Source organism: Coregonus lavaretus, assembly GCF_964263955.1.
Source record: "Coregonus lavaretus genome assembly, chromosome: 14".
NCBI lineage: Eukaryota > Metazoa > Chordata > Actinopteri > Salmoniformes > Salmonidae > Coregonus > Coregonus lavaretus.
In genome coordinates this window covers 37,194,064-37,209,703 of record NC_140001.1, presented here as the reverse complement: position 1 = coordinate 37,209,703, position 15,640 = coordinate 37,194,064, and the positions used below count along the sequence as shown (strand labels likewise).

Genomic DNA, 15,640 nt, shown 5'->3' with positions numbered 1-15,640 from the left:
CTACAATTTTATCCCTGATGTCCTTACACAGCTCTCTGGTCTTGGCCATTGTGGAGAGGTTGGAGTCTGTTTGATTGAGTGTGTGGACAGGAGTCTTTTATACAGGTAACGAGTTCAAACAGGTGCAGTTAATACAGGTAATGAGTGGAGAACAGGAGGGCTTCTTAAAGAAAAACTAACAGGTCTGTGAGAGCCGGAATTCTTACTGGTTGGTAGGTGATCAAATACTTATGTCATGCAATAAAATGCAAATTAATTACTTAAAAATCATACAATGTGATTTTCTGGATTTTTGTTTTAGATTCCATCTCTCACAGTTGAAGTGTACCTATGATAAAAATTACAGACCTCTAAATGCTTTGTAAGTAGGAAAACCTGCAAAATCGGCAGTGTATCAAATACTGGTTCTCCCCACTGTATATATATATATATATATTCTATAAACTCCCATCCGTATTTATTTGGACAGTGAAGCAAAAATTTGCAAATGTGGCCATATACTCCAGCATTTTGGATTTGAAATCAAAGGTTTCATGAGACGACACTAAAGAATGTCACCTTTTTGAAGGTAGTTTCATACATATCTGTTTTACTGTTTAGAATTGAAAGCACTTTATGTATCTAGTCCCCCCATTTAAATAAATAAAAATTCCATAAGTATTTGGACAAATCCACTCATAGTGTATTAAAGTAGTCAAAAGTTGTATATTTGGTCCCATATTCCTAGCACGCAATGACTATATCAAGCTTGTGACTCCACAATCTTGTTGGATGCATTTACAGTTTGTTTTGGTTGTGTTTCGGATTATGTTTTGCCCAATAGTGGTGATGGGGGGGACTAGATCCATAAAGTTCTTTCATTTTCTAAACGGTAAAACAGATATGTATGAATATACCCTCAAATAAAAGGTGACATTCTGTACTGTCGTCTCATATGAAACATTTACTTCAATGTCCAGATAAATACAGAGGGGAGTGTATATGTAACTATATTTCATTCTCCTCTCTGCATACATCAATAGCAAAACCTGCTTATGCTGTTAAATTACAGATTTGCGTATGTGACTTAAATTAGCAATAGAACAGTCATAATCATATATTAAGAAAAATTATTACAAATAAAATGTTGGTCTTTAAAGTAAACCAATACTTAATATGTGTATCTTTATTGAAACACCTCATGCACAGAGAGGTTTCAATATGTGTCGAGACTGGCTTGAAAACATCCTGGGTTACTTTGCGTTTAGATGTAAAGCCAATTGTTAGTTATCTAAGACTCCCCTAATCAACTGAGGGATCCCAAATAGACCATCTTCAAGGTATAATGACATGAATTCATCAGTGTGCAATATTTAGGCCTGTGTGGTGTAGTGAAATCAATAGACAATCAATTTCCCTGGACATATGAACATACCAAAATACACCACAGTAAAGGGTTTTTATAAGGATATATAACTGCTCTTTTTCACACAACTGAAACTTTTTTGGACCCATCAATTTCACAGGACAGCACATCAACGGTTCAATGGCTCATTGATCAGAATTAACTTATGACGGATGCAGGCACTTCTTATAGTAAAAGCTAGGACACAGATTTTTTCTTGAATCAATGAACAGCTCGAAGCTGTGAAGAAAACACTATTACAAATAAACATTTACCCTTGAATACCATTAGATTTCTAAGACCCTGTTTAGTGATTTGTAAACAATCCTTGATCTCTTCACAATAAAAGTCCTTCCCACCTCAAGCTATAACACCAGGCTGATGACAACTTCTCGGTCGCTGCTATTCAGGTTTAGTGAACTACCCTGTTGCAAACTACAGTGTATCTTCCACAGATTCAACATGCAAACTAATATAGCAACCCAACTCAAAAAGAGAAAAGGAAATGTGCACACAGACAACATTGATTCAAAATCCAAATACTGCACCTGGAATTCATGGAATTCAAGAAATGTCCACCACTACAAACACAGGATTTGAGATTAGAGGCACACAACGCTTGACACAAATGTCAGATGACTTCAAATTCCTACTCTTAAATGCATTGCAAAGTATGTGCCAAACTGACCATTTAAAAGGTAAGATAATGGGCATCAATTGTTGTTGTTGGAACTCCACGTCTGTCTATGCAAAAGTTGCTCGAAATGAATGGTTTACCAAATACCTAGCATCAAATGCAGTTACACAAGCGCCTAGCACTAATATAATGACAAGACCATTGCTCTGTTTCTGTTTTCATCCTACAAAGCTAAATTGCCAGAGTAGTATCAATTCAATAACAGCAAACGGCTATCCCACTAACTGAAGGGAAATATCAAACACTTTCTATTTTCAATTTAACAAGAACTACATCGCAAAATGTTACTGTGATATTGGTTGCTTGGTAACAATGATGTCAAGCTAAATTATGGCTAGCACAATATTGTGCTGTGAATGGGGGACTCTTCAACCAGCCAAGAAACCACATACTAACCGAAGATCTAGGGTGTGTCCCAAATGGCACCCGATTCCCCATGTAGTGCACTACTTTGGACGAGAGCCCATTAGGCTCTGGTCAAAAGTAGTGCACTACATAGGGAATAGGGTGCCATTTGAGACATAAACCACCCCAGCAAAGCCCCTGGATGGCATGGCAAACCCCTACAAGTTGATCACATGAGTAACCAAGGGAGAGAGCTTGGGCAGTGGGCACACTTTTCACCTAGAGGCCAGTGAGGTCTACTATAGCCTTGATGAATATAGTATCATCTCGTATGTAGGAGTTTTTGGTGTCCAGTTTGGGAAGAGGGCAAAAGAGCGGGCAGCCGCTGGCGATGTTCATGTCACTGACGGGCCTCTGGAAGGAGGAGGAGGAGATGTCGGGACGGAAGGCATCGATGATGTGCTCTCGGTTATTCTGATCCAGCAGCATCAGGGTCACCTGAACACAAGAGGATTGGCAGATCGCAACATCTAGGCTAGGCCTACTGTACCTCAATGACAACATTCATGCTTTGTGATGAACAATTGTTTATTTGGTTTTACAAATATACACAAGTTGCAAGGAACAGATGAAAATAAACATGTATCTACCTACGTTTACCATGCAAGACAAATACCAAGAATAAATCTAGCAGAAGGGCAGATAGCTACTAGTGATGTTGCTGCCCTTGAAATACATAATGACCTTTGTCATTAAAGTCATTATGATATAGGTACAGTAGATACAACGCTGACATTAACATGCTGCTTCTCACAGTATCACACACAAACAAAAAAGTAGCAACACATTCAAGATATCATGAGTGAAATACTGTTCAAAAGGGTAATGAGTGTTTAACGTACAGTATATATTGCACGTAGGATATATAACATATAGCATATGTTATAGGAGTGAGTTTTACCTTCTGGTTGAAGGGCCACTTGAGGAGGGCGTCACTGTGCCCCCTCATCACTACGAAGAACAGAGACAAGTGACTGCCCCGTCCGGTCCCGTCCCCATTCAGATAAATCCGTAGACACATCTTGTAGCCATATTTGCTGGTGAAAAATGCTACAAAATGAATAAACATGATTAGTAAGTAAGCCTTGTCAGAACCAGACCGGCCCATCATTTTTCAAACACCAATGAACAATTATAAAATACGGTAATATAGAATGCATGAATGGACATTAGGCACGTTGTACCATAGAGTGGTTTACTTTGACGTTTGAATGATAAAAGTGGTTGAAATACACTACCGGGGGAGAACATAGCTGGGGCTCTGCCAGCAACAGCGTCCTGTCTTTTCTTTGTGAAATCAGAGATTTTCCAGACAAAGATGCCATCAAACGTAGCTGCCGACATCTCCCGCATATTCCCCTCCATCTCCACAATGGACAGGTCTCTCAGGCCCACAGTTCTCTCCAGCTGACGCACCTAAAGCAACAAAGACAGAAATTAACCAGGTTTCCCTCCAACCTTTTTATGAGAGTAAAGTACATGTCGGATAAAAAATGTCACGACAGGCCTGATGGAAACAGCTAATTTGTCAGTGAACTTTACAAATGTCAACAAAACAAACTAGACAAAGTGGGATCTTTTTGTGTCCGTAAAATTCATTAGGCGAGAAATTACGTTTGAAAATACTTTTATGCGCAAATATTGATAAAATAACCATCATATCGAAGTAAACTTGGGAGTCACGCGGTGACATGTGTGGTCCTCCCACTACGACTCCGGAAACCATGCAGTTTATTAGGCTACAGATCAAATATGTTATGATGAACTTCACATGGAGACGAAAGTGCAAGGTGATGAGCTTGATGCTCCTTTCAATAAATATCGAGGGTCTTCTTCTGGCTGCAGTTTGTCAAATAAAAATAATCTTGCTCTTTTGTCCATAATAATCTCATGTAGGCTATATCCGCACTGTATATATGAGCTGTTGGCTAAAGCGGATGTGCCAATACCAGAGTGGGCACATACGCTATATAACATTTTTTGTAACAAAACCATCAGTAGAGTTGAACATGCGCTGGATACCCATTTAACTTGTATTTTTTATTCGGTACATGGGAATTTAACCACAAAAGTAATTTTTATGTGCACCCCGTCATCCTCAACAAGTCAATTTGATAGAAACACATCTCTGGTGCAGATTTTAGAATATTTGCATAGAAATATGTCGGCAATTGGATGGAAACCTAGCCATTGTCTTAGAAAAAATATTCTGTACCTGTTTTGAAGGCTCATGTCCTCAGCCCTAACCTTAGGCCTCACCCCTCCCTTGCCACTCACCTCACCTGTCCCCACTATGCTCATTAGCATCCCTTGACTATTCAAGCAGCAGGTTTTTCCCCCAGTCTTCCTTATTAATGTATAAATGTTAATATTAAGATCCTTTTAGTTTGATAATAGTTTATATGCCGCTGCCATATTCCTTAGTACAATTTGTTAGTAAGATGCATTTCAGTTTATTTTCCTTTTAACAAGTGTTTGTATCTCCCTCTTGTATTTCCCTAGTAAACCACAACAATTCCTTATCCTGCAACCCTTCCCCACATGCTCCTGTGTCTGTGTGTGCAATAAAACACAGTATTTGGATCCCTGCTCCATCACCTAATTTCATCTGCATTCTGATAGATGTGCCATGGTGGCATTCTGAACTCTGAAACAGCCATTATAAACCTCCTCATACAGTCCACCCAATCCTTTTTTTTAGTACCACAAGGATGTAGTACATCTGTGATCGTTCATGTCAGTTACATTAATAATGGATGGATGCACAAAAGTGAAGTGTCAAAAACTAAGAGGCAAGTTTATTTTTATTTATTATATTTTTTAAGGGATTTTCAGATTGTATTGAATAGATAGTGAAAGAGGATGACAGTAGGCCGGATTCAAACCGACACTTTAGACATGTGTGCCAAAGGCTGTGGCATTAGCACTAGACCAGTCAGGACACAAGAGAGGCAAGTTGACTGGTGTCGATAGAAGCAGAGTGGGGACTGAGGATGTCCTCCTTCTTACCTTGTTATTGAGGATCTCCACCTTGTCCTGGTCCAGGCGATGCTGGCGGTTGTAGGCCTCGATGGTGGTGGAGGAGCGCTCCATCTCTCGGTTGAGGACGCAGACAATGTTCTCGAAGGTGCCCACTTTCAGCTCCAGTTCCTGGCACCGCCGGCTCAGCTCTGCCACCTTGGTCTTCTCACTGTGGAGCTGCAACTCCAGGGCCGCGCCCACCGTACTGGGCAGGGGGGTGAAGGATGTGGCCAGGGCAGGGAGGGCCAGGGTAGGGAGGGTAGGGGTACAGACTCCCTGCACGGGGGCTCCCCCACCCAGAGTCAGCTGTCCCAGCTTCAGCTCCAGCTCTCTCAAGGCCCGGTGCAGCTCGTGGATCTTGTGACCTGCGAGCTCCAGGCTCTGGGGCTGCAAGCTCTCCAGGCTCACCTTGATGCCCATGATGAAATGCAAGAGTAGATTTAAGTGTTCGTAGGAACATGCACGCTCATGGTCATGGGTCTTCTCCTTCTCCACCTTGGGCAAAGTTATCGCATACAAACACACACACATACACAGTAGGGTTAAGGTCAACACATTCACAAAAACGGGTAATCTTAAAAAATCCACTCGAATTTCACCCAGTAAACATACAGGTGGAATCCATATAGTAATGATAAAATAAGTCCACTTACAGACATATCACAGCCAACGACGTGAAATCTGCAAGGTGCTCTGAATTTACTGCAGAACTTGATGTGGTCCACATACTGCCGGGAGAGAACAAACTTATATCAAGCAACATCCAAGCACTTCTACTGCAACAATGTACAGTGCATTCGGAAAGTATTCAGACCTCTTGACTTTTTCCACATTTTGATACATTACAGCCTTATTCTAAAATGGATAAAATTGGGGTCAATCTACACAAAATCCCCATAATGACAAAGCAAAAACAGGTTTTTGGAAATTTTAGCAAATTTACATACTGTAAGTATTCAGACCCTTTACTCAGTACTTTGTTGAAGCACCTTTGGCAGTGATTACAGCCTCGAGTCTTCTTGGGTATGACGCTACAAGCTTGGTACACCTGTATTTGGGGAATTTCTCAGATTCTTCTCTGCAGATCCTCTCAAGCGCTGTCAGGTTCAATCTTGGATTCATCAGACCAGAGAATCTTGTTTCTCATGGTCTGAGAGTCCTTTAGGTGCCTTTTGGCAAACTCCAAGTGGGCTGTTATGTGTCTTTTACTGAGGAGTGGCTTCAGTCTGGCCACTCTACCATAAAAGCCTGATTGGTGGAGTGCTGCAGAGATGGTTGCCTTTCTGGAAGGTTCTCCCATCTCCACAGAGGAACTCTGGAGCTCTGTCAGAGTGACCATCGGGTTCTTGGTCACCTCCCTTCTCCCCCGATTGCTCAGTTTGGCCGGGCGGCCAGCTCTAGGAAGAGTCTTGGTGGTTCCAAACTTCTTCCATTTAAGAATGATAGAGGCCACTGTATTCTTGGGGACCTTCAATGCTGCAGACATTTTTTGGTACCCTTCCCCAGATCTGTGCCTCGACACAATCCGGTCTCGGAGCTCTACAGACAATTCCTTCGATCTCATGGCTTGGTTTTTGCTCTGGCAAGCACTGTCAACTGTGGGACCTTATATAGACAGGTATGTGCCTTTCCAAATCATGTCCAATCAATTGAATTTATCACAGGTGGACTCCAACCAAGTTGTAGAAACATCTCAACAATGATCAATGGAAACAGGATGCACCTGAGCTCAATTTTGGGTCTCATTACAAAGGGTCTGAATACTTAAGTATTAAGGTATTTCAATTTTTATTTGTTATACATTTGCATAAATTCTAAAAACCTGTTTTCGCTTTGTCATTATGGGGTATTGTGTGTAGATTGATGAGGATTTATTTATTTTTTTCATCCATTTTAGAATACGGCTGTAACGTAACAACATTTGGAAAAAGTCAAAGGGGTCTGAATACTTTCCGATGCACTGTAACAACATTATTAATTGGTTAATCAATCAGTAAACAATGTGTCCATCCTTGCCTTTTCCCTGGGAATCTTTTTCTTTGCGCAGCCTTCACAAATCATTGGGTACTTTGGACAGATCTCATCGTGAGCCTAGAAAACAAAACTGTTCATGTATTTTCATATAGGCTACACCCAATAACAAAACAGTACATGTTCCATATCTGATTTCGATAATGCAACTAAACGCAGACAAGTATGGTGATTTACCTTGATGTTCTTGAAATGGAAAGGTTCTTTGCAGTATTTGCAGTTTAGAGTCCTCTCAGGACATTCTCGTTCATTGTGGCGCTCCAGCTCATTGGTTCTCATGAGTTCTTTACAGGAGGGACAGAGAATTATCATGAAGTCACACTTTCCCTCATGGTTCACCTGGAAAACACATGACAACAGCATACTTCAAAACAAACAAATATACTGTAGGTCTAGTAATCTGTTAAGAACATTCATGTAGTAGATGTAGCTATTTATTCTATAGTTGTTCATCTGTAATTGAAACCAGATTTTTTTTAAATTATCAGTTCTATTTGAGAGTTGCAAAAAATCCAAATGACAATAGCTAGGTTTCCATCCAATCGGCGACAGATTTTCATGTAAATATTCTAAAATCCGCATGAAGAAAAAACCGCTAATTTTCCCACCCGTGGTGTGTTTCCACCAAACGGACTTGTTGCGGATAAATATCAGTGCGTGATGATGTAGTGCACACAAACGTTACATTTACCGAATAAAAACCTAAAGTTCAATGTGTTTCCATCGCATTTTCAACCTTCCTGATAGTTTTGTCACAAAAACTGTTGTGTTTTATAGCAAATGTGCCTACTCTGGTCTTGGCAAGTGCACTCTAGCCAACAGCTCGCAGATACAGTGCGGGTTGGCTGTGTAAGCTGATTATTATGGATAAGTATTGTATTTGTCAAACGGCAGTCAAGCACAGATCATGTCACCAGAATAAGACCCTCGATATTTATTGGAAAAGGAGCATGAAGCTGATCACCATGCACTTTCAACACCCTGTGAAGTTCATCATAACTTATTTCATCCGTAGCCTAATAAACGACATGGTGTCCCGAGTTGTAGTGGGAGGACTAGGGCTGTTATGGTGACCGTATTACCGTCACACCGGCAGTCACGAGTCATGACAGCTGTCAAATTCCACGTGACCGTTTAGTCACGGTAATTAGGGTTTTCCAAGCTCTTGATGCTGCTGATGGTCATTAGTAGCCTACCAACCTTGCTACCTGCCTGGTACTCAGCACTCTATTGTCCCTCTAATCACTCTGACATCAATGCAAATGTAATCGAAAATCTAATCAAACACTTAATTAGAGCCCATGAGCTCATGTAGCGCAACATTTCTATGGGCTATGCAATTGCATGAGAAAATAGTGTGATGGCCTCTATTAAAAAGAGGAGGATTCCATCAGCTTTCTGTAGGCTAGGCCTACTATATTTCTTTCTCAACTTTCCTAATATTAAGCACATTGCTTCTCTTTACAACAGGAGTATAGCCTACCTGGCTGGCATGAAAATGAACCACGTGAAAAGCATCCTCCATTCGCTATTTAAGTGTATAGATTACATGTATTTTTTCCCCCGTGCCACTGTTGAGACAGGTGCATGATAATGGTCCATTCTAAATCAAAACTAATTTCACACATCTTATTTAGTATATGTAAAAACAAGATTCAATCAAGAGTGGTCTGATGGGTGACAATATTAATATATCACGTGTGAATGATGCCCAGCTTGTGTGCAGTAAGACAAGGAACAAGGCAAGCCTTTTTGTTGCAACTTTTTCAAATAATAGTCCCACACCTCATGTAGCCTAGCCCATAGGCCTATATGTTTTGATAAGGTTTGTATCACAACTAAAGTGGCCAAATAACTTCTTAAAATGAAGCACATTCATCTGCTTTACAACGGGTGTAGAGACTAACTGGCATACATATGCAGCGCGTGAGTTTCAAGTTTGGGGAAGATCATTTTCACCATAAAAATGCACCTTTATAATAAAAGCATTGCATGCATAATCGAATTTGCGGTCACTTTTGATAATGGTGTTTCCCCGCTAATGGAACATTTGCGCTTATGTGTGCATTGCTGTGCTTATAATGTGAATAAATAGCCTAATAGTTTATCAACATTTTAAGCTAAATGTTCTGATCTGTTGCGTTTGCCTCAAAACGTTTTTTTGATGCTAGTGGTTGCATTAATTTGCGATCTATCACATCCCACAACTCTCTCAGACTATGTTTGGAATATTTATTTCTCGCACAGAATAGGTCAACCTTTGTACTATGGGGGATAGTAGATTGACATAGGCTAATGCTTTTGCTGTTCGTTAGGCCTACTCATCTTGTTGGCTGACGAAAAGTAAATGTGGACAGTTCTTCAAATATCTTCAATATGCGCCTCGAAATTGGATAAGGACGCGCGCAGTTGCGTCCCTGATGTGTCTGTCTTGACTTGTAGCCGTCGGGAAATTTGAGGCATTATCAAGTGCTTGTCAAATTGTAAATGAGACATTGATGTAGAGTGTACAGCCTGTGCAAAAAACAAAGCAGAGCTCATGCCTTTAATGCAACTTTTTTCAAATGATCATTAGAGTCGCATCGTGCAGCCTTAGAATGTATTAAAAAATCTAAACATAGCCCAACGTTTGTAGCACAACTAAAGTTACAAAAATAACTCTAAATTAAGCATATAAGAGTACTTGTTTCTTTGTTAACCACTCAACATAGAATAGCTGCATGTGTGCACTTCCTCAAATCGTTTGGAGAAAATATCCTTTCTATTTTATTCAGCTTTGTTCAATTGTATTCTTCATACTATAAAATAATGCCACGGAATTCTAAGCAAATCTTGTCTGCTAAATGAACTAGTGTAGCACACAGCCATTTGGCATAGCCAGATCAGGACCTAACATAAGGACAACTCAGAGTATGCTATTCTATTCTTCTGAAATAGATTACATTTTCTTCATATAAAGTTTCTTTAGACCTGTCTAAAATAAATAATGGATTTATTGTGATGGTGTAGGCTATATTACATGGATTTTTTAGACTTTTTAATATGTAGATGTTCCATAGGTCTGCATATGTGGCTTGTAGGCCGGAAGCCAGGAGATGCTAAATGTGTTTATGTTAATTAACGGTCAATTACCGTGAGGCCGGCAGTTATTTGCTTGACAATCACCGGCTGACAAAATCTCAAGACCACCACAGCCCAAGGGAGGACCAAACACCAGGACTCCAAGTTTACTTCGATTTGATGGTTATTATATCAATATTTGCACATAAAAGCGTTTCCACCGCAACTTCTCACATAATTTGTTTTACCGACACAAAAAGATCCCACCATGTCGAACGAACAAATTATCTGTCGGCATTTATAAAATTGTACCAAAACTTCCTGTTTCCATCACAGCTGTCATGATTTTTGTGGTATGATATCACTTACTTAAAAACGGTGGATGGAAAAGTGTTTATTGATTACATCACATTTAGCGTTAAATTAAAAGTGGAGGAGCATTTTTAAAACCTACAACTAAGAACACATTTTTAAACATGTACATTATTTGGTATAAAGAAATACAAAACAATCCCATACCTCATATTCTTTGATATTGCCCGTCCAAGTGCACCCTTCATTTGTACAAACAGCTGCCAATGCTTCCACTTCTCTCCGCGCTGCATTGTCAGGAAAAGCCTTGAGGGAAAGGGAAGGTTAGACTATTGTATTATTAAAGCACAAAGATTCAACACATGCAGTTGAAGTCGGAAGTTTACATACACTTAGGTTGGAGTCATTAAAACTCGTTTTTCAACCACTCCACAAATGTCTTGTTAACAAACTATAGTTTTGGCAAGTCGGTTAGGACTTTGTGCATGACAGAAGTAATTTTTCCAACAATTGTTTACAGACAGATTATTTCACTTATAATTCACTGTATCACAATTCTAGTGGGTCAGAAGTTTACATACACTAAGTTGACTGTGCCTTTAAATAGCTTGGAAAATTCCAGAAAATTATGTCATGGCTTTAGAAGCTTCTGATAGGCTAATTGACATCATTTGAGTCAATTGGAGGTGTACCTGTGGATGTATTTCAAGGCCTACCTTCAAACAGTGCCTCTTTGCTTGACATCATGGGAAAATCAAAAGAAATCAACCAAGACCTCAGAAAATAAATTGTAGACCTCCACAAGTCTGGTTCATCCTTGGGAGCAATTTCCAAACACCTGAAGGTACCACGTTCATCTGTACAAACAATAGTACACAAGTATAAACACCATGGGACCCCGCAGCCGTCATACCGCTCAGGAAGGAGACGCGTTCTGTCTCCTAGAGATGAACGTACTTTGGTGCGAAAAGTGCAAATCAATCCCAGAACAACAGCAAAGCACCTTGTGAAGATACTGGAGGAAACAGGTACAAAAGTATCTATATCCACAGTAAAACGAGTCCTATATTGTCATAACCTGAAAGGTCTCTCAGCAAGGAAGAAGCCACTGCTCCAAAACTGCCATAAAAAAGCCAGACTACGGTTTGCAACTGCACATGGGGACAAAGATCGTACTTTTTGGAGAAATGTCCTCTGGTCTGATGAAACAAAAATAGAACTGTTTGGCCATAATGGCCATCGTTATGTTTGGAGGAAAAAGGGGGAAGACTTGCAAGCCGAAGAACACCATCCCAACTGTGAAGCACGGGGTGGCAGCATCATGCTGTGGGAGTGCTTTGCTGCAGGAGGGACTGGTGCACTTCACAAAATAGATGGCATCATGAGGAAGGGAAATTATGTGGATATATTGAAGCAACATCTCAAGACATCAGTCAGGAAGTTAAAGCTTGGTCGCAAATGGGTCTTCCAAATGGACAATGACCCCAAGCATACTTCCAAAGTTGTGGCAAAATGGCTTAAGGACAACAAAGTCAAGGTATTGGAGTGGCCATCACAAAGCCCTGACCTCAATCCTATAGAACATGTGTGGGCAGAACTGAAAAAGTGTGTGCGAACAAGGAGGCCTACAAACCTGACTCAGTTACACCAGCTCTGCCAGGAGGAATGGGCCAAAATTAACCCAACTTATTGTGGGAAGCTTGTGGAAGGCTACCCGAAACGTTTGATCCAAGTTAAACAATTTAAATGCAATGCTACCAAATACTAATTGAGTGTATGTAAACTTCTGACCCACTGGGAATGTGATGAAAGAAATAAAAGCTGAAATAAGTCACTCTCTACTATTATTCTGACATTTCACATTCTTAAAATAAAGTGGAGATCCTAACTGACCTAAAACAGGGAATTTGTACTAGGATTAAATGTCAGAAATTGTGAAAAACTGAGTTTAAATGTATTTGGCTAAGGTGTATGTAAACTTACGACTTCAACTGTACATGTTTTCTGTGTAAATGAGAACACCAAACCAGTATACCTAGCCCAGTTTAGTCTTATAACCTTACAAGTTATTTGCCGACCCGAGCCTATGCTTGTTTGGCAACACTTTTCCCACGTCCGAGCCTATATCCGTAGTGGGTTCTGATTCGGAAGTCGTTGTTTGTATTTGAATAAAAATGAAAAGGTGAATGTAAGAAGCGCACATCAAATAGGCTATATGTCGTATTAAACAGCATATAAAAACACTAAATGGGTGAGGAGCCAAACAGGGAGCCTAAGAAGGAACGCAAATGAATTTAGGCTATTTTATTTCAATTATTTCAAGGCTATAGCCTACAAAGAAATACATTGTGAAGCATTTGCGAGTGCAACACAATAGGCTGGTAGGGACATAAAGGGCTCAGCATTTAAACAACATTTTGTTGTATTATATCATTAGTCTATAAATTGTGCATATAGGCTGTAACTTAATTTAACGAAAAATGACTTATTAGTGCCTTTGAATTCATTTTTAGAATTCATCTTTAGAAACACGAGCTTGGCCAGTCTGTGGCTTCAGGCTCATGCGATGGTGCCTGGAGAGCAGGGCAGCAGCTGAGAATATCCTCTCCATACTTGCAGAGCCACAGGGGATGCTAAACACCCTTTTGGCCACTCTGGGCAGGCTGGGCAGAGATGCAGAGTTTATTTTTCTATAGGTATTTTCTAGAAATACTTTGCTACAATGACACATTGTTTTCTACCCACCTCGTTCCTTTCTTTTAGCATGGGCACGTAGTAAGTACACCATCATGCTTTTGGGAAACGTGTCTTTTAAGATTCCACAATTATTCTTTAGTTGTGGACATTACATCACCGCAAGCCCTCTTTTGCTCTTGGTCCTCATCTTTGTAAGTCACCTTGATTTAGCACCTGTGTGTCTTATCAGTTTCTTTATGAAAATATTTAGCGAACTCCATGACAGTAGCTAAAGCAAGGGGCTATAGCAGCTCACAAGTTGACTACAAATGCATGCTGGGCTGGGCTGGGCTGGGCATGCCCTGAGCTGGTGAAGTAAGCGCTACTGGAGCAAAATTAGAGCGGGCGAGAAGGCCGACACTCCAGCCTTCACGCTCCGCTTCTCTCCGCTCACATACTCTGTCCGGGTGGGGAGAGTTTGCACATTATAGACCATTCCATTGGTCCTTACATTAAATCTCTATTCACCAGGGCCACCGGGCCATACAAAACTAACTTGCCAAATGTTGTGCCCCTGCTTTGCGCAGACACCCGTCTGTGTTTCACATCAGTTTGTCCTAGCTAATCAGCCTTGCAAGACAGGAAGCAGACAATAAATAGAATGAGCATGTACGTGCAAACATTGACATTCATGTTCAGTTTTGATTTGGAGGGGGGTGGTAGCATCTAACAATTGGATTTAATTATTTATTGGCCACTGCTCAGCAAGGCAAACAACAACTTCCTAATCAGAACCGTCTACCGATTACGGATATAGGCTCGGATATGGGAAAAGTGTTGCCAAACAAGCATAAGCACAGGGTCGGCAAATAACTCGCAAGGTAGGTCAGTGGAGGCTGCTGAGGGGAGGACGGCTCATAATAATGGCCGTAATGGAGTGAATGGTATCAAACACGTGTTTGATACCTTTCCATTCACTCCATTCCAGACATTATTATGAGCCGTCCTCCCCTCAGCAGCCTCCACTGAGGTAGGTGTATGTTATACTGCTGGACTGAGATCCAATCTCTGCCTAGTACCACTGGGCTACAGTATGCAATTAAGTGTCTAGTCAGTAAGAAAAATACTGATTGTTTCTATCAGACTGCATAATCAATGCACAAGTATAGCCTCTGTTACAAACAATCTGCTTAGTCTCTGGTAATCATTGAAATTATATTAGCTACTGTTAGCTATGTTTAGTAGTCTGTGCAAATATCTGAATCAACTACACAGGTACTTACACCGCCTTCTTTAAGAATAGATGTGGGGTCCTCAAACAAGTCCTCTTTGATGCAAGCACTGCATTTCTGTTGTCCAGAACTTGAAATACAGAAAATATGTAGCACAGCCATTTCTCTAGTCTTCTACATACAGATCAACAGTTCTATCTTGACAGGCCTACCTCCTCAATTAACTAACACCCAGTTGCAAGACCTGACATCAGAATCATGTATAGCTAACGTTATAGCTAATCAGTCACTGATGATTGCCTACGGACTGTTGTTAACATGAACAATTCATACCAAGGCTATCCATCCTCGTCCACTGGGTAGTTAGCTTACACTTGCAGAATCATTGATGTGTTTGAACAAGGTCATTGTGGGGATACAACAGGGTGACAGTACCTAGATCAATACTTGACCATAGATTAACTGAGTTTATAAACACCTGGCAAGCCTCGCAACTTGTTGACATACACTGACAGTTAGCTTGTTCATGAATGTTATAGGCAAGTGTAGCTAGCTAACGAGCTAGCTAATGTTAGCGTTTGTAGAGCAACATCACCCAGTCTGAGCACGACACTCACCTAACAATTTTGTTGAAACAGAACAAACAAAAACGATGGCCACATTGGGCTTGTAGAGGCCTTCTCAATATTTTCAAACAATAATTACACAAGTGTTTTTCTTCGAGGTTGTTCGCCAAAATTTTCTTAGGGAACCCTGGTTTGTTGCCTTCCAGTGAAGATGGTGGCGATGGCTCTTGTGCAGCCATTTCTCCCCGAACATGCA

The 15,640-nt window shown here is 40.6% G+C and overlaps 1 protein-coding gene across 2 annotated transcripts; it reads right to left on the bottom strand.

Moving 5' to 3' along the window:
• Positions 1–1,421: 1,421 nt before the first annotated feature.
• On the bottom strand, positions 1,422–15,634 carry traf2a (Tnf receptor-associated factor 2a). 2 transcript variants are annotated; one of them, XM_084176471.1, is made up of 10 exons: positions 15,436–15,634; positions 14,870–14,948; positions 11,118–11,216; positions 7,716–7,877; positions 7,524–7,598; positions 6,161–6,235; positions 5,496–5,915; positions 3,725–3,902; positions 3,388–3,536; positions 1,422–2,924 (listed from the first exon to the last, which is right to left on the bottom strand). In XM_084176471.1, the coding sequence occupies exons 1-10, from the start codon at positions 15,621–15,623 to the stop codon at positions 2,706–2,708; spliced, it is 1,644 nt and encodes a 547-aa protein (XP_084032597.1). In that variant the 5' UTR covers positions 15,624–15,634; the 3' UTR covers positions 1,422–2,705. The 2 variants fall into 2 exon arrangements, with proteins under 2 accessions (XP_084032597.1, XP_084032598.1); XM_084176472.1 differs by having other exon boundaries at positions 5,496–6,002; positions 15,436–15,632.
• Positions 15,635–15,640: the final 6 nt, after the last annotated feature.